This window comes from Neophocaena asiaeorientalis, unplaced genomic scaffold (assembly GCF_003031525.2).
Source record: "Neophocaena asiaeorientalis asiaeorientalis breed wild unplaced genomic scaffold, Neophocaena_asiaeorientalis_V1.1 scaffold240, whole genome shotgun sequence".
In the NCBI taxonomy this organism is placed as follows: Eukaryota; Metazoa; Chordata; class Mammalia; order Artiodactyla; family Phocoenidae; genus Neophocaena; species Neophocaena asiaeorientalis.
In genome coordinates, this window is record NW_020185331.1 from 4,945,751 (window position 1) to 4,970,333 (window position 24,583).

The following is a 24,583-nucleotide window of genomic DNA, read 5'->3' on the forward strand; positions in this document are numbered from 1 at the left end:
GCCAACCTCCCAGGGCCTCTTGGCATATCACAATAGTTAATCTTTACTGAAAGCTTACTCTGTGCCAGGCATTCTCTAAACTCTCTATATCATTTCATCCTCCTAACAATCCTCTAAGACAGGTGCTATTATTATCCCCATTGTAGAGATGAGGAAACAAGTTCAAGGAGGTTAAATAACTTGTTCAGTGTTATCCACCTATAAGTGGTTGGGCCAGGATTCAAAAAAGGTGTGTCTCTAGCAAGAGCCCGTGCTCTGGACCACTGTGCGGCAATTACTTCAGGAGTCCCTATTTTAGTTCATGGCACCAGTGTCCTCCCAGTTCCTCCAAACCTTAACATTGCCTTCCATCCTTCCCACCTACTCACTCCCCATATTCAATAAACTGCCAAATTGTATCTATACTCCTGCTTCTCTACCCAGGCCCACCACAAACACCCTAATTCAGGTCTTTATTACTTCCCACCAGGATTTTGTCTCTCTTATGGTTAGTATTGGTTGTTATAAAGGTAGTGTGAGTACATTAAAGGAAGTTTGAAAAATGGCAAAGAGAAGAAAAATCCACCCAGAATCCAATCATCTTATTCCCACCATTGTACTTTCTTCCCATGTATTGATACTTTTTCCCCAGGCATAGACCTTTTACATAATTGCAGACATTTTGTATGATAATTTATCTTCCTACTTTTTCAGTTAACATTGATCATAAGTGTATTTTTCACATTCTTTTAACCTCTTGGTAAATATCTTTTTTTTTTTTCTTTTTTTCTCGCGGTACGCGGGCCTCTCACTGTTGTGGCCTCTCCCGTTGCGGAGCACAGGCTCCGGACGCGCAGGCCCAGCGGTCATGGCTCACGGGCCCAGCTGCTCCGCGGCATGTGGGATCTTCCCGGACCGGGGCACGAACCCGCGTCCCCTGCATTGGCAGGCGGACTCTCAACCACTGAGCCACCAGGGAAGCCTGGTAAATATCATTTTGATGGCCGTATAGCATTCCATTCTTAGAATGTCCCATAGTCAACGAAGCCATTCTCCTATCCATCACTTTCAGGAGTTTCCAAATTTTCTGTATTATAAGTAATGCTGTGATTCCCAGAAATGAAATTAGTGGGTCAAATGTTGTGCACCTTAATACAAGTTGCTTTTCTGAAAGATTAGTTTACTTAAAGTGTATGAGATTCTAGTCTCTTCACATCCTTTTCAGCATTGAGTAGGATCATTGAAAATCTTTGCCGCTTTAGTATGATTTTATTTACATACTTCAAAAACCAGGCAAAATCAATCATGGTGTTAAAAAGTAGGACAGTGCTTACCCTTGCAGGGGAAAAATGATTGGGAAGGGTCATGAGGAAGACTTCAGGGTGCTGGTAATGTTCTACTTCTTGATCTCAGTGCTGGTTCAGTTTGTGTGTTCAGTTGGAGAAAATTCGTCAAGTTGTATTTCTATGATATGTGTACTTTTCTGTATGTTACACTTCAAAGCATAGTTTACCAAGCGCACCAAAAGCATAAGCAACAAAAGAAAAAATAGATAATTTGGACTTCATCAAAGTTTAAAACTTTTGTGCTACAAAAGACACTCTCGGGCTTCCCTGGTGGTGCAGTGGTTGAGAGTCTGCCTGCCGATGCAGGGGACACGGGTTCGTGCCCCGGTCCGAGAAGATCCCACATGCCGCGGAGCGGCTAGGCCCGTGAGCCATGGCCGCTGAGCCTGCGCGTCCGGAGCCTGTGCTCCGCAACGGGAGAGGCCACAACAGCGAGAGGCCTGCGTACCGCAAAAAAAAAAAAAAAAAAAAAAAAAAAGACACTCTCATAAAAGCAAAAAGACAACACACAGAACGGGAGAAAACATTTGCAAACCATACATCCGATAAAAGACTTGCATCTACAATGTATAAATAACTCTTAAAACACAATAAAAAATATGAAAAAGAAAATATATATAATTGAATCACTTTGCTGTACACTTGAAACACAACATTGTACATTAACTATACCTCAAAAAAAAAAAAACAATAAAAAGACAATTTAAAAATGGGCAAAGGATCTGCAGAGACATTTTTCCAAAGAAGGTATACGAATGGCTAATAAAAGATGCTCAGAAAAAAAAAAAAAAAAAGATGCTCAGTGGGGACTTCCCTGGTGGCGCAGTGGTTAAGAATCCACCTGCCAACGCAGGGAACATGGGTTCAAGCTCTGGTCCAGGAAGATCCCACATACCGCAGAGCAGCTAAGTCCGTGTGCCACAACTACTGAGCCTGCGCTCTAGAGCCTGCGAGCCACACTACTGAGCCCGTGCGCGTAGAGCCCATGCTCCACAACAAGAGAAACCACCGCAATGAGAGGCCTGCACACCACAACAAAGAGTAGCTCCTGATCGCCACAACTAGAGAAAGCCCTCGCACAGCAATGAAGACCCAATGCAGCCAAAAATAAAAATTAATTAATTAATTAAAAGAAAAAAGATGCTCAATGTCATTAGTCATCAGGGAAATGTAGATCAAAACCATGATGAGATACTACTTTGCACACTCTAAGATGGCTATGATAAAAAAAAAAAAACAGATGATAACAAGTGTTGGGGAGGATATAGAGAAATTAGAACCTTCATATATTGCTCATGGGACTGTGAAGTGGTGCAGTCACTTTGGAAAACAGTCTGGCAGTTCCTCAAAAGGTTAAACATAGAGTTACCATATGACCCAGCAATTCCACTTGTAAGATTTTAAATACCATAGAAGAAATCAGAAAGGAAAAGAGTGAACAATAAAAAAAGAAAAAAAATGAAGAGTGATCAAGTTAACCACATATAGACTAAATTTATAACTTTGGTATATGTCTGTGTAAATAAAAAGGTAGATCCTGACTCCCTACCCCCTACACCCGCCAAAAAAAAATGCAGGTGTGCTGGGAAATACATTTGCGTAAATATGATGAGTTACAATCTTTTTGTACAATTAAGGTATATACCCAAGAGAAATCAAAATATGTATCTAATCAAGTATGTGTACCCAAATGTTCATAGCAGCATTATTCATAGCAGACAGAAAGTAGAAACAATCCAAATGTCCCTCAACTGATGAATGGCTAAATAAGATGTAGTACATTCATACAATGGAAAATTATACTTGGCAATAAAAAGAAATGAAATACTGATACATGGGGCGACATGGATGAAACTTGAAAATATGCTGCTAAGTGATCGAAGCGAGGCACAAAAGACCATATATTGTATGAATCCATTTATATGACATGTCTAAAATAGGCAAATTAATAAAGATATAAAGTAGTGGTGCAGTGGTTAAAACTCCACACTCCCAATGCAGTGAGCCAGGGTTTGATCCCTGGTCAGGGAACTAGATCCCACATGCATGCCGCAAGTAAGAGTTCACATGCCACAACTAAGAAGCCTGCAAGCCTCAACTAAGACCCGGCGCAACCAAATAAATAAATAAATATTTTTAAAAAAAAGACAAAGTAGATTAGTAGTTGCCTGGGGCTGGGATAGTGGGGGAAAATGTTGCATGACTGCTGCTGGGTATGGGTTTTCTTTTCTAAGTGATGAAAATGTTTTAAAATAGGTTTTGGAGATGTTTGCACAACACTTAAGAATATACTAAAAGCCACTGAACTGTATACTTTAAATGGGTGAATTGTATGGTGTGTAAATTATATCTCAATAAAGCTGTTACATATTTTTTTAATTTACTAAAAGAAATCTTTGTTTAATAGACAAAAAAGAGCCATATTATTATTTTTTAATTTTTTTTAAATTTATTTTATTTTATTTTTGGCTGCATTGGGTCTTCGTTGCTGTGCGGGCTTTCTCTAGTTGCAGTGAGCAGGGGCTACTCTTTGTTGCGGTGCTTGGGCTGCTCATTGCAGTGGCTGCTCTTGTTACGGAGCACAGGCTCTAGATGCACAGGCTTCAGTAGTTGGGCTCGTGGGTTCTAGAGTGCAGGCTCAGTAGTTGTGGCACATGGGCTTAGTTGCTCCACGGCTTGTGGTATCTTCCCGGACCTGGGCTCGAATCCGTGTCCCCTGCATTGGCAGGCGGATTCTTAACCATTGTGCCACCAGGGAAGCCCAAGAGCCATATTATTTAAATATACATTCGATTACTATATTTCTAGTTTTAGTCTTAGTGCTTCCTCCTCTGAAATTGTCCTTTACTCTTTTATCTAGTGAGGAGCCTCTTTATTAAACTTATTTTGCATTAATTAATTGTATAGAAAGATTGTAACTCATCATATTTGTTACAAATATATTTCCCAGCACACCTGCTTTTTTTTTTTTTTTTTTTGGCCGGTATAAGGGGTAGAGAGTCAGGATCTACTTTTTTATTTACACACACATATACCAAAGTTATAAATTCAGTCTATATGTAGCAAAATTGATCACTCTTTTCGGGTTTTTTTCTTTTTTTATTATTCACTCTTTTCCTTTCTGATTTCTTCTATGGTATTTAAAATCTTACAAGTTTATCCTATCCACACATACTTCTAGAAAGGTGATGAATAGTATTTCATCTTATTTTCATCTAATTTTATTTGCTTACATTTAATTCTTCAATCTTATACAATTTATTTTATGATAAGATAGGATCTTTTTGTTTTGGTTTTTTAAGTTGCTAGTAGCATGGTCTTCTCGGCCCCGTACTTGGTCCCCCTTCTCTAGTTCTATACACCACACTAAACCAATCTCACTTTAAAAGAAGTATCTAACTAGGTCACTTCTCTGTTCAAAAACAGTTGGTGGCTTCCCACTCCCTATAAAATTGAGTCTAAACTTATCAGCTTGGGAATTCCCTGGCCGTCTAGTGGTTACGACTCCAAGCTTGCACTGCAGACGGCCTGGGTTTGATCCCTGGTCAGGGAACTAAGATCCCACAAGCCACGCAGTGCAGCCAAAAAAATAAATAAATAAACAAACTTCTCAGCTTGTCATTCAAAACTCTCTACAATCTAGAAAGACTATGGAGGGCAGTTTTGCTGATTCTTTCTCTCCTATCCAGCAAAGTACCCACCATTCCTTCCCTTGACCATCCCATTTCAGTACCTTTCCTAAAGCTATCCCTCTACTTAGAATGTCTGTCGATCCTTGACAAAATTACCTGTCACAGGTCCACCTCCATTCCACAATCACAACCAATTTCACCTTCAGTAAGAAGTGTTCCCAGATCACTTTGGTCAAAACGAATTTCTCTCCCTGTAAGTCTAAAGCACTTCGCAGGTTTCTAATCCTGCTCCCTGATGTATGCTTTTACTCAACATGTGGCTATGTCTGACTTTCCCGTTTGGGGAGTTTCAGGAGGGCAGGGACCAGGTCTTAACCATGACCGCCTTAGACCCTGCAGTGACAGTCCATTACATTTGGATGAAATTCAAACTCCTTGCTATCTTTGTGATCTTAGGCAAGTTGCTTGGCCTCTCTGGCACTTAGTTTCTTCATATTAATGGGAGATAATAACAGTACCCACAACACAGAGCTGTGCTCAGCTTTCGATGAGATAATAATTGATATAAAGCATTTCTCACAATACCTGGTGCAGAATGAATGCTAACTGCGATTGTCATCATCGTTATTGACACCATGGCATTGTCCCATCTGGCCTCAGCCTCTCTCCTGCCACCACTTTCCCTTGCTCACCAGGCCCAGAACCCACTGGTGTTCTATTCTTCCAACCCACTAAGCACTTCCCAGCATCAGGACCTATTTCCTCCCCATGAAATCCCCCTCCCCATGCACGTTACCTGGTGGAGTCCTCCTAATCCTTCAAGTCTCAGCTGATACATCACTCCCTTAGAGAGGCCTTCTTTAACACACCAGTTTAAATTAGGTCTCTCTCTGGGACTTCCCTGGCAGTCCAGTGGTTAAGACTCTGCACTTCCATTGCAGGGGGCATGGGTTTGATCCCTGGTTGGGGAACCAAGATCCCCGCATGCTGTGTGGCACAGCCAAAAAAAAAAAAGGTCTCTATTATATATCTAACCTGCACTATTCAGTTATATATAAATTGTAATTGCATATATATGTAACTGTTTGTTTAACATCTATTTCCCTACACAACTCTATAAGTCATGTTTTCTTATCTACTGTTCCATCTCCAATTCCTGGCATGTTGTAGATGCTCACTAAATGTAGCTTGACTGGCTGAATGAATGAATGGACAGAGTACTTTATATAGCAGGTACTCAATGAATGTTTGGATTTTATTTTTTTATTTTTTTGGCTACGTGGCTTGCGGGACCTTAGTTTCCCCGATCAGGGATAGAACCTGGACCCTTCACAGCGAAAGTGCCGAGTCCTAACCATTGGACCGCCAGGGAATTCCCAATAAATGTTTGAACTTTAATTCAAGTTAACCCTAGATCCTCTGCCATAGTAAACGCACTCAGACCTGGGCTTCAGAGGTGGGAACATGAGTTTGCAGAGATCACACCGAAATATAAAACCAAGAAAAACTCTGCACACATAAAATAGGAGAAAGGAATAAAAATGTTCATAGGAAGGCTCTTCATGAGAGCAGAAATCATGATAGAAACAACCCAGATGTCCAGTGACAGGAGAATGAAGAACTGTGGTATAGTCACATAGTGGAATACTACACAGCCCTCAAAATGCATGAACTGCAGCAATATGAATCTTAGTAATATTAAGTAAAAATAATAAGCAGCCAAAAACTACATACAGCAGTATTCCTCTATAATAAGGTTAAAGAAAACTAAAAAAAAAATTGGAAATACATAAAGCTAAGATAAATTTATAAAAAGGAAAAGAGAATGGTGGATACCTCAGGAGGAGGATGCATTTCAGCTATTGCCAAGGTCCTAGCTTTCACGTGATAAGTTCTATGACAGTACTATAATTAAATAAATGTGTCCTGTGCACACGGCAATGAAAAGAGTGTGCCATGAAACAAGGGTATGATTAATCTAATTCTGTGCACCTGACATCCATTAACGGCAAGGGAGAGAAATTATGCCTACTTTCTCCAGGTAGCCTTATTTGTTTGGGGGAGAGGGGGAAAAGTTTCTTCCTTCCCAACCCTCTCTGGGACTTTTCTCTAGGTTCTCCTCCTGGAGAGGTGAGCTGGTGGCACAGAGGTGGGGCAGCAGGGAGAGGAGTAATCCAGGATTTAGCTACTTCAGGAAAAGCGTCCTGGAATTGGTGGAGTAGGAACCTGGAGGTGGGTCAGCTTCCATTACCATTCAGCTCCCCCCATTCCCTAGGCTAAGAACTACAGGGTGTGTAGTCTGTCGTTCATTTCCTGCTCTTCATTGAAGACCTCCGGATGGAGTGGAAAGAAGCCTAAGAGGTGCGTCCTGAGAGAATGGGACTGTGGCCACATGGTAGAGTGTTGTAAGCATTCTGGGTACTGGAGAGCTGGGTCCAGTGGAGGTCAAAACCACCATCTTCAAACTTCAGTTTGGGGACTTCCCTGGTGACGCAATGGTTAAGAATCTGTCTGCGAATGCAGGGGACACGGGTTCGAGCCCTGGTTCAGGAAGACCCCACATGCCGCGGAGCAACTAAGCCCGTGTGCCACAACTACTGAGCCTGCACTTTAGAGCCCACGAGCCACAACTACTGAAGCAGGTGCGCCGAGAGCCCATGCTCCGCAACAAGAGAAGCCACCGCAATGAGAAGCCCGCACACCACAACCAAGAGTAGCCCTCGCTCGCCACAACTAGAGAAAGCCCGCACACAGCAACGAAGACCCAACGCAGCCAAAAATAAATTAATTAATTTAAAAAAAATTCCGTTTGGAACTACGGGGCCGCTGACTCACAACTTTTTACACATTCCCTCTTTTCAGCCTGGCCCAGGACACACCTGGGCCATCCTAAGCACCCCCTGCCCCTCATCTCCCAGTCTTCTCTGCCCTTTCCTTCTTCATCCTAACTGTAGCTCCTAATCCTGTACTCTCACCTCTACTTCTACCAATCCCCAAAATGAGACCCTACTTTGTGAAAAAAGGGATTGGGGGGAAGCTCTGAGAGGGCAGCTTCAAACTTTCCACCTTAGGAGAAGGGGCTTAAGGTCAGACTGAACTGGGCTGGGCTTGCTGCACTGACCTCTTACCTTTAGGAAAGGGGTTAGAGGTTAGGCTGGACTGGGCTACTGGTAAAAAAGGGGCTGGAGATTGTGCTGGACTAGACTAGCAGTCCTAAGAAAGGGGCTAGAAACCAGGCTGAATTAGACTGGGTTAGGAAACATGGGGAAGGAGCTGGGTTCAGGATGAGCTAGGGGCCTGGGGGTCAAGGCCTGGACCTCTGCAGTGGGGCCCGGCTGGCACACACAGTTGGGCTGAAACAAGTTTTTCAGCATCACGCTGGGCCTGGGACTGGGCCCTCCCCTGCACCCAGAAACAGAGGACATGAGGGCTTTGAAGGGTTTACTTCCCCCACCCCAGCAATTCCTCCTGAACAAGGGCCTTCCCCAGAGGGGCCACTGGGGCAAACAGGGAGGAGCCAGATCTGGGGCTTCAGAGGAAGTCACTGGCCACCAGGTTTCCTGAGTTCAAAAAGTGGGTTCCCCTGTCTCTCTGGCCCATTCATTTCCCCCAGGGCAGAGTCCAGGCCTAGCAGGGCAGAGTCCAGGCTTAGCAATCTACCTCTCCCCTGGACCCCCACCTCCCTTTCAGAAACACACACATACACAATGTGAACCTGCAAATGCTGAAACCCAGTCACATGCCCGCCCTGGCAGCCCCATAACCCAACACAATCGTACTGCCAAGCCATGCATTCAACAACACATCCTCATTTATGTACTTTTCACTGCCAGCTCACACCCAGTGGTCATGCCTCCTCTGCCTTGTTCAGCACCGCATCCCTAGCACATGGAATTGGGGCTGGCACCTGGAGAGGGCTCAATGAATATTAGCTGAATGAATGAATCCACAAAGACATACATCATAAACAAATGCATATACAAGCCCACATGCCTGTTAATACATGTATACGTCCCTTATATACACATATCCAAGCCCTCTCTGAGGTCAGAAGTTACTACATACACAAGCTCACACTCAGGCAAAAAGGTCAGAGGTACACCTAGTGCCAGACACAAACACACTGCAGATAGGTGTTACCTAGGACTTCCAGGGCGAATTAGTGGTCACAGCTGGCTGGTAAATGTCCTTCAGTCAGATCAGGCCTGCAGAGGGGTGGGATATGTGTGTGTGTACAAATGCAGGCCTTGGAGTTCTGAGGTCCTGGAGCAACGAGGAGCTGGGCTGGCAGCAGGGCAGGGCCGAGGTAACTGCATGGACTGGAAGGGGTGTGGGGTGGGCCATGCAGTCCTTTCCTCTGGTTTCTTCCTGCCAGCTTGGGAGGTGGGGGCAGAGGTGCAGGTCTATGAGGCCTTACTTGAGATCCAGAGACCTTAGTGAGGGAACAGTCTGAGGCCTCAGATTCCCCTGTCTGGGATGAAAATGAGGGAGACTTGGAATTGCCTGACGCTTTTACTGCCATGGCCCGGGTTCAATCCCTGGTCAGGGAACTAAGATCCTGAAAGATGCGCGGCACAACCAAAAAAAAAGAAAAAGAAAAGAAAAAAAAAATGAGGGAGACTGGGTAGGGGTTTTTGCAGGTGCTAATACCCCTCCCCAACCCACTGCAGTATCTCCCTATCTTGCCAATCTTCTATAATAGTGGGGAAGGAGGGGAATCAGGGAGAATACCTGGAAAGGAGTCTGAAAAGTGCCCTATTCCTCCTACCATCTCTCTGTGGAGCTTCAGGCTGTCCCCTAGCAATAGTGCTTAAGCATCCTCCTCTCTCTGTGCCTCAGCCCAAAGTCAGCAAGGAGACAACCCCACTACTCTCCCGCTTCCCCACCCAGAGGCCTAACACCGGAGGAGACTAGTTCAGATCTCAGCTGGGCTGGTAAGCTAGAGGCCAGGTAGGGGTAGGAATCTGACAAAAACAGGACTGAGTCTCCCAAGAATTCTAACCACCCAAAGCTCCTCCAATCCAAGTCCCCTCCTAGGCAAGAACCCCCTCCTCCACTCCTCCCCCAACAGCTTAATCCAGGTCTATCTATCCCAGGAACCCAGCCTGCAGAGGACCACCACCTGTCTGACAGCCCCATGACAGTTAGGGGTGAGGAACAATAGTCCTGGGAGGGGCTGGGAAGTCAACTTTTGAGGAATACAGGGCAGCCTGGGACACATCAAGAACACCACCAGAAGAGTGAGGGGAAATGTGAGATGGGAGTGAGGGGGAATTCACAAGCCCAATTCATGCCTCTTCCCCAATGACTGGTGTTAGGGACTGCAGGAAGGAGGGGAAAAAGACTGCCTTGGACTGAGTCATTATAGGCATCAATGACCAACCAAGACACTCTCAAACCAAAAAGTCTCTTTATTGATCGGTACCATACATGACTCAAATGGCCCAAAAAAAAAAAAAAAAAAAAAAAAAAAAAGGCATTACAGCGGGCGGGGTGGGACATCCACCTTCCCTACCCCTTCCCTCAGCTCCTGACACAATATCCTTCCAAAAGTGGCAGCTGGAGTAGAGGAAACAGGATGTGGGGGACCCCAGAATCCAGAAGGAAGAGTGGGGAGAGAGGTGGTGCTAACACTTCTGGAACTGGCCACAGGAGAAGGCAGCGAAGCCACAGAGCTACGTCCAGACTCATGGGACCCTGCTCTCGGCCTCACCCTGCGCCTGGAGCCTCCACATGTCCAATTGTGAAACAGAGCTGAGGATCCTGGCTGCCTCCCCTGTCCTTCTATGAAGAAGGGGAGAGAGGAGATACTGGGAGATGAAGAGCCTTTACTTCAGCTGGAGGACAAAAGCCTATTGCTCCCTGGTGGGCTCAGAGCTGGGACACCCTCAGTGGCTTCTACCCCTCCTTGAAGGGCAGGGGAGGACTAGATATGCAGTCTGAGAAGTTGGGGAAAGAGAGTACTGGAGAGTGGATGAACCCCTCCTCCACCCATGCCTGCCCAACTGAGACAAAACAAAAAACACAGTGACAAACAAGGCTGCTCCCTTCCCTCCACACTCCCTAAGGCAGGGAGCCTCCCCCTCACCCCATCCAAGACAGCTGCTCTAGTGGAGGACTTGTAAAGAATATACACACCGTGGAGGGAGGGGGTTGGGGGCTGGGATAGAAGGAGTCACAAGCACTAGGAGGGCAGGCCAGAGTCCTAGAGGATGGGGAGACAGAGACAACAGCAGGGGGCTGTCACAAAAGTGAGGCCATCAATGGCGCCCTACCCCCATGGCATGCCTTCCCCAACTCCAGTCACCCCAGAGGAAAAGAGAAGAGAGATGGCAAAGTGTCTCCTTGGTCTGAAGCTCTCCAAACTGTGTAAAATGGTGATGCATACCCCACTACCTCCACATAGGCCCTAAGCTCTCCATCTGCCAGGCATAGGGAGGTAGCTGGACCTTTAATAAGGGGAAATAGGGGACATGAGTGATTTTTTTTTAAACTTACATTTTTAATAATATTATTTTTTAAAAAACTTGGAGCTGGGATAGGTGGCAGAAGGGAGGAGCCCAAAGCTTTACCCCTCTACTACCAGCCACCGAAGGGGAGGGTTTGGAGGAGGGGCATTCAATCAAGCCCCATAACTTTTAAGTCCCTAAGGGCTGTGGGCATAGACAACCCCAGGCTTGAAGAGGGTGGAGCCAGGAGGATGAGGGAACCCAGAACCTGGGGTGAGGATGGAGGCAAATGCCCTGGGAGGTGGTCAGGACATTTCTCAGAGGCCCAGGGTCCACATAGGCATCCACATGAGTACCCCCTTCCCCAAAAGGCTCTGCAGAGGCCAGCCCCAGCCCAGGGCCACTGGGGGGGCAAATCTTGGCACCTGCCCCCAGTGAGTCCAGTTCCTCCCTGAAGCAGGTAGATGAGGCTGCCCATTTTAGATGCTCAGTCTCTTCATTCTGTCTTCTGCTCCCTGGGGCTTCGAGGGGTGGGGCAGACAGGCAGAGCGCTGGGTGGTGGTGGCCATGGCAAAGCCTTTACTGGGAGGCCTGTGACGTGGGGTTCTCCGATTTGCTCTCTTGGCTGGACGGAGGCTTGCTGTTCCAGGGGCTGTTGGCGCCCAGGGCAGGGGAGTTGTTAAAGCTGTCCTCGTCGTCAATGCCGTTGGCCGCGTCAAACTGGGTGTTCTCCAGACGGGTGATGAGCCTCTCGTCCTCGTCCCCGAACTCCCCGCCCATCAGGGTGGGCTCCCCCACCACCATCACATCCTGAGAGTGGCGGAGGTCCCCAAACATAATCGGGGCAGGGGCTCGCCCAGCCCAGGGCAGCAGATACCCCCAGAGCCCCAACACCCACCCGGGAAACTCAACCCCACACCCCCCAACTTATACCCCAATTTAAAACCCCAACTCCTCTGATACCCTCCACCCCTGGAATACTTCCCACTGAATGACTACAAAGCATCACAGCCTTTAACCTATATCCACTGGATTCTGGGAGAAGTCAATCTACTCCTCTAGCTCCCTAGTCCATCTCTCCAAAATTTTAGGAGGCTCCTGAACTCTGTCCATTGTAAGAGAGAAGGAGCAGATCAAAAACACCGGTGGGGAAATGTATGTGCATGTATGTATTCTAGATTTGCACACATTCAAGTCTGTGTGTCCCTCTGTCAGCGTGTGTCTCTCTGGTGGTCTGTGTGCCCCTAAGCTGTCTGTCCTTTATGTCCATACGTTCCCATGGCTGTCTCCGTCCCTTGATGTCGTACGTTGCTACGTCTGAGTCTGTGTGATCACAATCATGCACGTGACTGACAAGGACTGTCATCAGGGACAAGAGTCAGCCCACGATGGCAAAGTACACTGGGAAAAACTGTCTTTGTTTCTACATCTGCTAGTGAGCTCAGGATGGGACAGGGTCAAGGGTCAGGGGCCAGCAGTGGGGCAGCCCAGAAGAGAGAAGAAAGCCGAGATGCTTACAGGTACCTGGCTGGAGAGGGCGAAGGTGCTGGCTGGGCTTTTCTTCTTGCTGTTGCTGTTGTTGGTGTTGCCGCCCCCCGAGCTCATGGTGCTGCCCCCTGACATCTTCCTTTTCCGCCGCTTGCTGGGCTGCTGCCGTGCAGGCTCCGCTGTGCCAGGGAAAGGAGACTCAGGTGGGGTAGCGCCCTGGGACCCTTATTCCCCATTCTGGCTCCTAAGGAGCCTGAGCCTACCCTGATCCCAATCTCACAGACCCAGGAAAGAGGAAAGGGCTTTGTGAGGAGACAGCGATACAGCCTTGGGAAAGCAGCATCAGATACTGGTAAGAGCAGGTACAGGTGCAAGGCACTCACCAGGGGGTGCTACCATGCGCTGCCACTTCTGGAAGAGGCAGGTCTTGAGACAGTCACGGGGGCTGAGGCTGTAGGTCTTGTGGCGGGACATGAGCTCCTGCATGGGCTCGAGTATCACACAGAGCTGGGGGGAGACCAGTTAGTGGCTTGTCAGGGGACAGACGTGGAGTGGAGACCAAATGGGATGGGGCAGAAATTGGGTGACCAGAGACTCACTCGGAGGTAGTTGAGAGTGGAATTGGACAGCCCACACCGGGTGATGTTTTTGGAGAGCTGATCCAACATCTGGGGGTCCTGGGCCTAGAGGAGGAGAAAGGTAAGAATACTAGCACCTGGGTTGCATCTGCTCACCTGCCCTATCATCTTAGCCTCGTGACACCCAAGAGAAGAGGGGCTACTATATAAAAACCCATTTTTCAGATGGATAAACTTCAACCCTCTGTCTAGGGCCACTGGCGGGTAATGGCAGACCCCGTTCCACCCTTCCCGCTGCCTGCCCTCAGCCTTGTGGCTTAGGTTCTGTGCACAACTCACATGCATGGCAAGGATGCTGCGGGGGATGAGCTCTCGGTGCTGCCGGATGCTGAAGTGCCACGTCTTTATCCGCATCATGTCATCAAACATGAACTCCAGGTACAACCGGCCCTCCACACAAACCTGGAAACAAGCTTGTCACAAGTCTGCTCACCTCCCCACAAACGCAAAAGTATACCGGTTCCCCTGTTTCCCCATGATTCTCCCACTACATACACTCCTGCCACCTGAACAGAAATCTGGGTGCATAACTGACATGGACCGTCTCCTCATATACCTGCCACACCGGCACACACACACACACAGACACACACAGACACACACAGACACACACACACACACACACCAGTAGAAACGCTTAACAGATTCTTGTCCTCTCCTCTTGTAGCTAGTAAAACACTCGTCAGCCATAAGCTCCATGAGGACAGGCTCTTGTTCACTGGTGTCTCCCTGCGGCCCAGAAAACTGTCATGTACAAACTCAATACATGTCTGCTGAATACTGCAGCATGCCTGCCATCCCTGTGCATCCTGCCACTTCCCATTATGTCTCCCTGGGGAAAAGCCAAGTACATTTTTGGAAGCCAGAAGGGGAATCAAACCCAGGTACTTCAGTGCTCCACATCCAGCTGGGTGCTGACCTGGGTGAACATAGGTTTGCCATGCTGGGTCACCATGCTGCCCTGGTCACAGTCAAGGGAAACAAAGTTGCTGTGGAATGCCTCCTTGGGGTGCTTAAGTACATAGTAGAGCTCCGTAGCACCCCCCTCAAAGATGCTGCGGAAGTAGCGTGGGATCAGGGTCCGGCCAATGGCTGCAGAGATGGGACAAACTCTTCAGAACAGAAGGATCTCAAAAGTGGTCAGGCAGATACCACCCCTGCCAAGACAGATCCCCTGGGACAAATACCCACGCCCAGATCTTAGAAGGACACAGGAGATGTACGCTCTTACAGCAGCACTGGCAGGACCCCCAGAGGTCACTCACTATATCTCTTTGGTCCATCCTCCAGGCAGAAAGTGATGGTTAACATGGCATCATCCTCAAAGAACTCAGTCGTGAAAGCATCCCACCAGAGATTGTCACACTCCTAAGAAGCACAGGGAGGGGTGTGTGTGTCAGAAGACATGCCACAGGGGTGCCCAGATGGCCCTCTCCCTCCAAGCTCCTTTCCCCTGGCTATACCTCTGTCCAGTTTTGAAGCCGTTTGTTAAGCTCGAATATCCTGTAGTCAGTTTGGTTGCCATATGGTGTGTGCCTCCTGGGGGAAGTGAAGAAGGGAGATCAGTAGGAGCAGAGCCTCCCCCTCACCACCCCTGCCTTCACCCCTGTAATGGAAAGCACCAACCTCCCCACTGGACTCCACTTACCCAATCCCAGGCTCCAGGTAGGTGGGCGGGTACATGGGAGTTGGGCTGTGTAAGGGAAGAGGCTATGAGAATGGGGGTGGAAGACAGGAATTATTGGGGGGTGTCACTCCCTCCCCTTTTCAGGCAGGATGCCATCTGGGGAAGGAACAGGAAGTGGACGAGAAACTCACCCCACATCCCGATCTAGCATGGTGCCGGGATGGAAGGGGGGGAAGGCGTTGCCGTTCGGGGGCTCCTTGGGTGAGTACAGCTTGAATGACTTTGAGGAACAACCTAGAAGGGAAAGAAAGAAGGGGTCTCCTGAGTCCCTCTTGGCAGTGCTCCTAGAAGTCTGCTAGACTGTATGCACAGGGACTGGTCTTCTGGAGCCCCCGAGGGCACTAGGGGAGGGAGACTACCCTACGGAGCACCTATCTCAGTTCTTATTAAGAAACTAGAAAAAATAAATAAATAAATAAAAGAAAAAAAAAAAAAAAGAAACTAGAAGTTCTCAGCCCTAATACCCAAGACCCCATTTCTTCATGTGGCTGAGCCCTGGATGACAGAATTGAACCTGGGAAGAAATGTCAATACCACAGGATAAATAAATATCTAAATATCAGAATCTAAAATTTTGATAAACTCCCTTTTCATCTACATTATTTTGTTTAATCATCATCACAAGCTTGTGAGGTAGCAGGGTGGAGTGTAACGTTCCCATTTTATAAATGAAGCAACTATAAGTCCAAAGGGACTTACCAAGATCGTACAGCTACTCACTGGCAGAGTTAGAACTCAAGTCCTAGGGCTCAAGCCTAGTCTTCCGATTCCCATATCCTATAGTATTTACCCCTCTATTGCCCTCTGGAGACCAGGTTGGGGGAGGGTAAAAGGGGATTTTGCCAACTCCCTGTTCCTTCTCCACCCCCAGGGTCTCAGGAGGGCAGGGGATAGAAAGATAAAGGGGGGGGTTAGTGCCTGCTGGGTGCCGCCCACCAGATAACCAGTTGGGCCTTCTGCCTCTCCCACAAACGGCCACTCCCTTATCAGCCCAGCCCCCCACACACACACCCACCATGGGTCTAGTATTGTCTCCAAACCAGAAACCCAAAGCCTCAACCTCTTTTCTCTCCTTAGACTTGCAGTGAGGGAGGGAGGTAGACAGGCCTCCAATGGGTCCCACTCTAGTTACATATAGAAAATAAGAAGCCCCAGGGAAGGAGCCTAGGTTTCAGGGGCTCAGTCTAGGAGGCAAGTGGTAACTAGACAGGGTCTCTGCTTGTGTGTATCTGTGCATGTGCTCATGTGTCCCCTCTCCACCTCACTCAGAAGCATACACAGTTCTACTCCTGCTCTACTATTACCTGACTGGAAGAAGTGTTACTTTCATAGCTAGGTAAGAGCCAGGTACCCTCACAATGCCATCTATCCCCTCCCCACCAGACAGGAGGAGATGGTGAAGCAGAGTCCTAGTCACAGCTGCTTCCTCATGTCCCCCAAACTTGATTGCATTTGGAAGGGTAGCTGTATCGGCTGTATCTGAGCCCCATCTCCAATTTAGATACAAAATCTATTTTGTTCCTTGGGAGGAAGAGACAAAGGAAGACCCTGTACCAACATGTATCATTTAATTCTCTCCCCGGGGTCCCCTCCTCACAATATGGGCCAAAGGAGGGTCCCAGAGAGGCCTACCCTCCACCGTCCCCAAAGACTCAGTGCCAAGACTCAGAGCCTGTGTGTACCTGCACACGCGTGTGCCTCATCCTGCCTAGCAGGCTTGCACCCGCAGCTCGCCCCAACATGTCTACCAAGGGCTGGAACCCAGCAGCCCCAGGCAGGATCAGGGTGCCTGCAACAGGCCCTTGCCCCACGCATGAGCTCTCACAGGCCACATCCAAATGCTCCCAGCACAACATACACAGCCTTCACATGCCAGTCAGGACTGAATGAGGAGCATGTGTCCTCAGGAAAGAGGCAGTCCCACCCAACCCCAAGTCTCCCCACTCCACAGACAGGTGGACAAGGCCATGTAGGAAGTCAAAGCTCACATTAGCAACCAGAAGCCAGGCCTGGGCAATGCACCCAGTAGTCTAGATTATTAGACCTGGCCCTCATCCCCTACCTAGGCCCTCCTTTCCCCAAAAGCATTACTGTCCCTGCCCCTCAGTTTCAGGACCACTTGAAATGTATCAGCTCAAGACCCTAAAGAGAAGGGAGGCAAAACACCAGAGTTCCTCTCTAACTCTGAAAAAAGTTTCAGAGCTTCAATTTCTCACTTGAGAAATGACAGGCATTGCCTGGGGCTAGGTGACAGTACTGAGGAGCTAAAGCCCAAAGCTTTGGGGCCTCTATTTACACGACCAGTGAATGGACACAAATAAACTCAGCATCTCTCCAGAGCCATAGCAACTCCCAGTAGCCCCAGCACAAGGGCTGGGGAGTGAGAAGAGAAGGGGAGGGAACATCACCCAGACCATCTGTCCCCGCTGCTGCCTGTCCCCAGCAGCAGGGGTAGAGGGAGCAACGTGGGGGTGGGGGTGAGGGGATGGATGTGTCATCCAGTCTTGGAGTCAGGCAGAGTCCCATCTCCCACCTCTAGCAACCTAGGAGCCCTTAGGAAGGGGGAGGAAAGAGGAAGAACCCAGAACTCGTAAAGTTTTCTCAGAATGGAAGCTGCATCCTGTGGCCTAGGGGGGCACCTCCAGCTGGGTATTTCCATGGTAACCAGCCTGACCCGAGGGCAGGCCCCCTCCCTTTGGGGGCTGACCAGAGGTCAGCAGGCCCGAGAGCCCTCTCCTCTATGAGCTGGGTCACCTCTCTCACAGCCAGCATACCAGGCCCGGGCCAGATGGAGGACCTTCCACCCACCCCCAACAGGCTTGCAGGGTACCCAGACTTACTTACCTGGGAGAATTGAGGGGGCCAGGAGAGGTGCGGGGAGCGGCTGCGAGCCCAGAGGGGCCCTGGCAGGGGTGAGGCCTGAGGGGGGGCCAACTTCAGCCGCTCATGTCCCGAGTGGGACAGGCAGGCCTGGCTGGGAGTTCCACTCCGCGGGCTGCACAAAGACTCGCACGCACGGCCTCGGCCCGCCCCACGGCGGCCACAGCCCCGGGAGAAAGTTACAATGGCCACTGGGCTGGGGACCCGGGGCCAGGGGGCCGGCCTGGGGGGCGGGGGGCCGCGGGGAGTCCGGAGCCTTCTTTGTTTGCAAGGTTTCCCTCAACAATGGCTGCTCCGCTCTTTCCTCCTCCTCCTCCTCCTCCTCTGCTCTCCCCGCCGCCGCCTCTGCCTCTGCCTCCAAGCAGCCCGCCCGCCCTCCCCAGGCCAGCAGGCCCCTCCGCCGGGGCACCAGCAGAGGCAGGGCCCGGCACTCACACTCACTCACACTCGCTCACGCACAGACACACACAGCGCCCCGCCGGCTCCCTTCCTTTTCTCCCTTTCTCTCCCTCCCTCCCCGCTGGCTCTCTCAGAGCCTCTCTCAGAATGAGGCCCCAGGGCGGGCGGAGGGTGGAGCTGCCCCCACCGGCCCCGCCCCCTCCCTGCGAGGAAAGAGGAAGAGGGAGAGAGGGGAGGGAGACAGCTTGAGAGAGGGAGGCAGGCAGGGAGGACTGCTGAGAAAAACAAAAGAGAGACAGAGACTGGGAGAGACAGGGGACAGGCCGGAGAGAGGGAGGCAGAGAGACTGGGTCTGGAGAGACCGGGATGGAGGGGAGGGCTGTGGGAGCCAGGAACTGGAATGCCGCTCCCAAGCCCCAAGCGGGGTGCTCAGGGGTGAGCTGGGGAGCCTTAGCCACAGGCAGGGACGGAGGAGGGCACTCGTCCTCTCTGGAGACTCCCAGTATCTTCTAACGGTCTCCCAAACATCCCCCAAATCTCTCTTCCTCTCCCTAGTGATCTCTCGGGTTGAAGGCTGGCCTGAGCAGCCACCCTTGGCTGGTGAAATCCCAGAGCAGCTGGGGGGAAGGCTCCAGGGGGTTATTTTTGACAGAGACACACTCAGACTTCAGCCTGTAAACACTGATTGGAAGGAGGGGGACACTCCAGGTTCCCTGCCCCCAACCCAGCTTAGTTCCAAATGCTGACTACCTTTGCAGGAAGCCCCCTTTCCCCCACCCACCCATCATCATCATCACCACAAAGAGGGCAAATTTGCCCATCTGAGGGTCCCCAGAAGGGGTCTAGTCTGCTGCTGAATCCTCCCCCAAACCCTAGGAAAAAATGGTGTATGGTTACCAGGGTAGGAACCTGTTCTCCAATGCAAGGGGGGAAGCCCAAGAGAGGGGGCTTTTCTAAAACTTGGATAGTGGTCCAGGCCCTACTACCTGGACAGAAACACACACACACACACTCTCTCACTCTCTCTCTCTCTCAAGTGGGGGGCAGTAAGGACTTCCTTCTGCTTTGCAATTTGAGTCTCAGCTTTGTATTCCCGCCCCCCCAACCAGATTCACACACAGCCCCACAACAGGATGGCATACACACCAGCTGACTGTGCAATAATAATACTATTGCATCTGGCTCTGTGAACATCCTCCACACACAATTAACACAGCTCACTCTCACACAAATCCGTACCTGATACACACTTCAACCCGTGATATACCTCAAACCTCAAATAAACCCAAACCCAGGACACACACACATACACAGTGGGACCTGTGACGCACATGCCCCAAGCCCCAAGACACACCCCAAAACTGCATTATACCTCCTGAACCTTTGACAGACTGCTACACACATACCCTGACCATTTGTTACCCAGGGACTAACCCCACCCCCGTCTGAAATCTGCACACCATTCTCCATCATGGCCTGGCCATATGATACATCCTGGCTTTCATAAACCTATCGAAATCTATACTATTCAGCCAGAATGCCTACCATCATACTGCCTACCACCAGGCCTTGAGATACTTGTCCTGACTCCCAAATTTACAGCCCAACTCTGGGATAATTACATTCCTCCCCCACTGACAGGACAATTCCTGTCATTTGTTTTGTGCCTTTAAACTTTCCAAAGCACAGTCACAGGCAGTACCTCAAGAGATCCTAATAGCATCCAGGGCCTATTATCCTAACTTGCACAGATTACAGTGAGACAGGAAGGCCTGAGGCTGGAACCCTGGTTCTAACCCCACTCACACAAGCCCAGCCCTGGGGCACTGCAGCCATTCCTACTGCCTGCCCCCTCCAAGGAATGGTCACTCCAGGCCCCAAATGACTATCTACTTGGGGAGGGGAGATGGTTGTGTGCTCTGGCTTCAGCATCCAGTTCAGAACTCAGAACCCCCACCCAGTCTGTCTCCTCAAATTTCAGGGAGAAGGGCCCCTAAACCAGACCCTGGCATATCATTCAAAACGGGCCCTCTCCTAGTTCCCCTTCTCCAGCAAGTCCTCTCTCAGTTCGGACTTAATTCTCCCACTTGCACAGGGGCAGATGAGGTCCAACTAAAGAGAGCAACTCAGAGTTAGAAGGCTCTAAAATTGGTGGGAGGTGGGGTGGGGAGAAAGCAGGGAGCAGCAAAGACTGACAAAGGTGATGAGGGAGGGAAGAGCAAGAGCACCCCTGCTGGAGGTGGGAATTCTGAAGGGGAGCAGCCCGCCCCAGCCCACAGGATAAGGCACCAGCACTGCCCCCTGCCCGGGCCCCTGGGGCTCCCTGACCCAGGCCTCCAGTGTGCCTGTCCCCCTTCCTTTGTCTGTGCCCGGCCTCCCGTTGGCCTGGCGCTCTGCCATCCTCCTCTCCTGGCTCCCAGCCGCCACCACTGCTGCCTCCTCCCCTCCCCCTACTCCTCCCTACCTTAACCCTTCTGAGTCACATGCTGCCCCAGACAGGCCCTGGCCCCCTCAGCAACCTGCCCTGCCCAGGATGATGTCCCTTAGCAGAGGTCCTCCCTGCTCCTGACCAAAGCCCCAGAAGCTACTACACACCCCAGGAGCACTATGAGAGCTAGATGTGTGTATGTGTGTATCTTGTAGTGTTTCCTTCTGCATGTGCATGTGTGTGGGTCTGCGTGTGCTCTGGCTTCCCTCAGTCACATGTGTGGGGCATGTGCTGTCTCTGCCGGGCTGGGGGAGGAGGAGCCGGGAGACAGCAGCAGAGCACAAAGGAGAGACTCAGGCAGGCAGGCAGGCGGGCGGCAGGCAGGCAGCCTGCCAGGGCGCCTGGGCCCCCACCCCAGGGCTGCTCAGGTTGCGGGGGGTGGTCTTTAGGCCTGGACTGGACATGCTGCCACGGGGTCCCTGTGTTCGGCCATGTGCTCACACACACCCATGCAAGCGTGGTGCCCTCCCTTACCCCGAATCCTACCATTTCTCACCCCCAGGCCACTCTCATGCCCCTCCCCAAGTGGTTCTCTTGAAGACTAACCTCCATCCATCCTCTGTGGCACCAATCCATAAGACTTCCTCACATTCAGGAAAAAGATTCCCCACTCTCAGCCATCTTAGGCCCCCTCTTCCCCAACCAGATCACCAGACACACAAAAGGAACATACCTTTTAGGGCACTGCCTTAAGTTGTCCCCCCTCACACATACAGGTCCTCTTCTGTACCCATGCTGCTCCCTGAGAGACTGAGAGGGAAACTTTCTCCCTTCTCCTACAGGACCAGGCACCCTACCTCAACTTCAAGATCAACCTCCCATCTACCTCCAGCCTGACAACCCTTCCATACTCACCTCCTGCTCGCTATTGGTAGGCACTAATAATCATATTTAAGACTCAGCCCTTTAGCTATGCTTATGTAGGGTGATGGAGGATCAAGGCCATGGGATGGACTCAGAGAATGGATGGATCTGAACAGGGTACTCAGCGTGGGGCAATTGTAAAGAAAATACACAAACACACACACCAAGCTGGTAGGAGGAGGAATGATGGGGCCAGGCAGGATTCCAGCTTGGCAGGCTCTTCCCTCTCCTCCTCTCCCCGACCCTCTGCAGCAGGAGCCAGGGGTTCCCACACCTGGATATCCCAGGATTCTTAGGCTCTACTAGCCCTCCCTCTGGGCCCCATGCCCCTTAAACATCAGCCTCAGCAAGCACTTTAAGTGTGTGCCCAGCCCAGCAGAGCTTTGGCCTGGGTCACATGATTTTCAAGGAAGCTTCCGCACTGGCAGCTTCCCTTGGGGATGTGTGTTGGGGGGAGGGGGGTTTCCAGTTGTGAGGTATGGGCCTCCCAGAGAACAGGGCATTTGGAGGGGCTAAGGATCCAAACCAGGCTAGATTCAGGAATACCTGACTTTCCAAAGAAAGCTAACTCCTGCCTGGGACAGAAGGGGGTCCTGCAGATAATTCAAGAACCCAGAGTCCTGGGGATGAATATAAACCGTGTTCTGAGGCCCTCTGAAGACCACCTCTCCAGTCACACGGCCCCTCTCCTTCTCCCTGGCAGCAGGAAAGAACTCAGACCCAGGCCTTCCTCCTCCCTAGGAAAGAACTCAGACCCAGGCTGTCTGTCACTGGCAAGAGCTGATGTGTTTGGGGGGAGGCAGGGATCTGAACCTAAGTCCTCTCATTGGGGTCAAGCATCGCTCCCCTCAATTCAACTCTCACAAGTCACTCTTATTTCCTAGCTTGCCTGGGGCTGCCACATTCCCCCTCCCACTAGGGCGAAGATGCCAGACCCAAGGGCCCAATTATCTGCCCCCCACACCCCAGGAGGACCTCGTGTCCCTCAGGAGGGCCAACCTTCCCTGGCAACAGGCAGGATAATTTGGAGGGGGGCAAGACGGCCCCCAATCAATCCCTCCCCCCAAACAGGGTCCTCAGAAACAGCCTGGAGGGAGGTGTCACAGAATAGGTAAGAGGGAATAGGCAGCAGGGAAGGGGGGGCAACCCAAACCAGCCAATCACAACTGTATGATGACCTGAGGGGGGGGGTCAAAAGTCCAGACTCACTTCTGATTGGCTAACACCCTGGAATTCTGGGAATTTCAGCCCCCCCAAAACCCCTCCCTAAGTAGCCTCCTCCACCAAAAAACACACACAAGCTAACCCCAGCGCCCCTTACCCGTGCCTCTGGGCTGCTGCGCATTTACACAGTTGGGGAAAACCTTCCCCCGACTGAGGCCCCACACACCCCTCAAGCCTCCGACCACAGCCATGCTATCGACGCCCCACACACAAGTTCTCACCAAACAAGGGGTGAAGGATCGGTAGGGAGGGTTCGGGGAGGGGCCGGGCGGCCGCGCGCCCCACTCACCAGGACAGGCACAGCCCACTGACATCTTCACATCGCCCGCCGCTGGGGGCCCAGCCAAGTCACGGTGCCCGCCCCGCGCGGGGACAGGCTGGGCATGAGCCGCCGCCGCCGCCCGCGGCCCCCGCTGTCCTCGCCGCCGGCCCGGCCCGGCCTCGGCCCGGTGCGGGCGGCCCCTGGCTGCAGTGAGGGGCCTGTCAGGCGTGGAGCAGACAGGAAGGAAGCCAGGCAGGAAGGCGAGCTGTCTCTGCGTGTGTGCGCGCGGGTGTGCGTCCCCGGAGTGTGTCTCTGTGTGTGCGCGTGTGCGTGTGCGTGTCTGTGCGCTCCTGCCGCCCTCCCCGCCGCCAACGCCGCCGCCGCTGCCGCTCGCCCCCTCTAGCTCTCGCGCTCCCTCTCGCTCTCGCTCTCGCTCTCCCTCTGGTAGGCGCCCGCTCACCAGCCCTAGTTGGGCTGGGCCGGGCTTTATTAATATGCTAATTGCCTGCTAGTGGGCGGGGAGAGCAGTGTCAAAGTGACCCGGGCGAGGGCGCAGCGGGCGGTGACTTGCGTGCGCAGCGCGGCGGCGGACGGCGAGGGGCCGGCAGCGCTCCGAGTTCGGCGTGCTTGTGACGCAGCTTTTAAAAAAGGAGACCGAGGCAGAGACCCGGGAGAGGGCGGGCGAGGGGAAGGGAGAGGAAGCGAAGCCTCACGCTGGGTGTCCGTCCTCCGGGCGCCGCTGGGTTGGGAGCTTAGAGGAGCCGAAGCGGGAGCCGGGACTGGGGGAGGCGGGGCCAGGGTGGGCTTTGAGATGTAGCTCTCTCTCCACCCCCCGGCCGCGCTCTGGGAGGGAAACGCGACTGCCGACCCCCCGCCCATGCTCTCTGCTGAAACCCCAATCTTAATCTGGAGGACCCTGGTTATGCGCTCCCACCCCAACGTGGGTGGGGAAAGCAGCACTATCTTAATTCTAGTAGCAACCCCTGAATTCACTTCCCCCCTAAATTAATTACCCCTCCCTTGCCTGCTAAACCAGTTGGGACTGGCCCTAAAAGGGTTAATTAGGTGAGGTCCCGGCCCTCCCTCGCCTAATTGCCTGGGATCTGGGAGAAGGGCGGGCAGCGAAATGACCGCCAGGTTGGTCTGGGGAGGGAGAATCCGTAGGCTGTCCTTTACCCTTGCAGACTCTGACTCATCAGTCAAGATGCTCACCTCCCTTCCCCCTTTCTCCATCCAGTTTCAGCCTC

At 51.2% G+C, this 24,583-nt stretch overlaps 1 protein-coding gene across 3 annotated transcripts; it reads right to left on the reverse strand.

The window, feature by feature from the left end:
- Nucleotides 1-11,435: 11,435 nt before the first annotated feature.
- Nucleotides 11,436-23,747, reverse strand: LDB1 (LIM domain binding 1). Of its 3 annotated transcripts, none has more exons than XM_024734862.1 (11): nt 23,364-23,747; nt 15,351-15,453; nt 15,181-15,225; nt 14,996-15,071; nt 14,798-14,900; nt 14,452-14,624; nt 13,812-13,934; nt 13,494-13,577; nt 13,278-13,401; nt 12,931-13,073; nt 11,436-12,216 (listed from the first exon to the last, which is right to left on the reverse strand). In XM_024734862.1, exons 1-11 carry the CDS (start codon nt 23,386-23,388, stop codon nt 11,986-11,988), a joined length of 1,230 nt encoding a protein of 409 aa, XP_024590630.1. In that variant the 5' UTR covers nt 23,389-23,747; the 3' UTR covers nt 11,436-11,985. The 3 variants fall into 3 exon arrangements, with proteins under 3 accessions (XP_024590630.1, XP_024590627.1, XP_024590628.1); XM_024734859.1 differs by having other exon boundaries at nt 12,925-13,073; nt 23,364-23,388; XM_024734860.1 differs by lacking the exon at nt 23,364-23,747 and adding an exon at nt 18,064-18,383 and having other exon boundaries at nt 11,986-12,216; nt 12,925-13,073.
- Between the last annotated feature and the right edge of the window lie 836 nt (nt 23,748-24,583).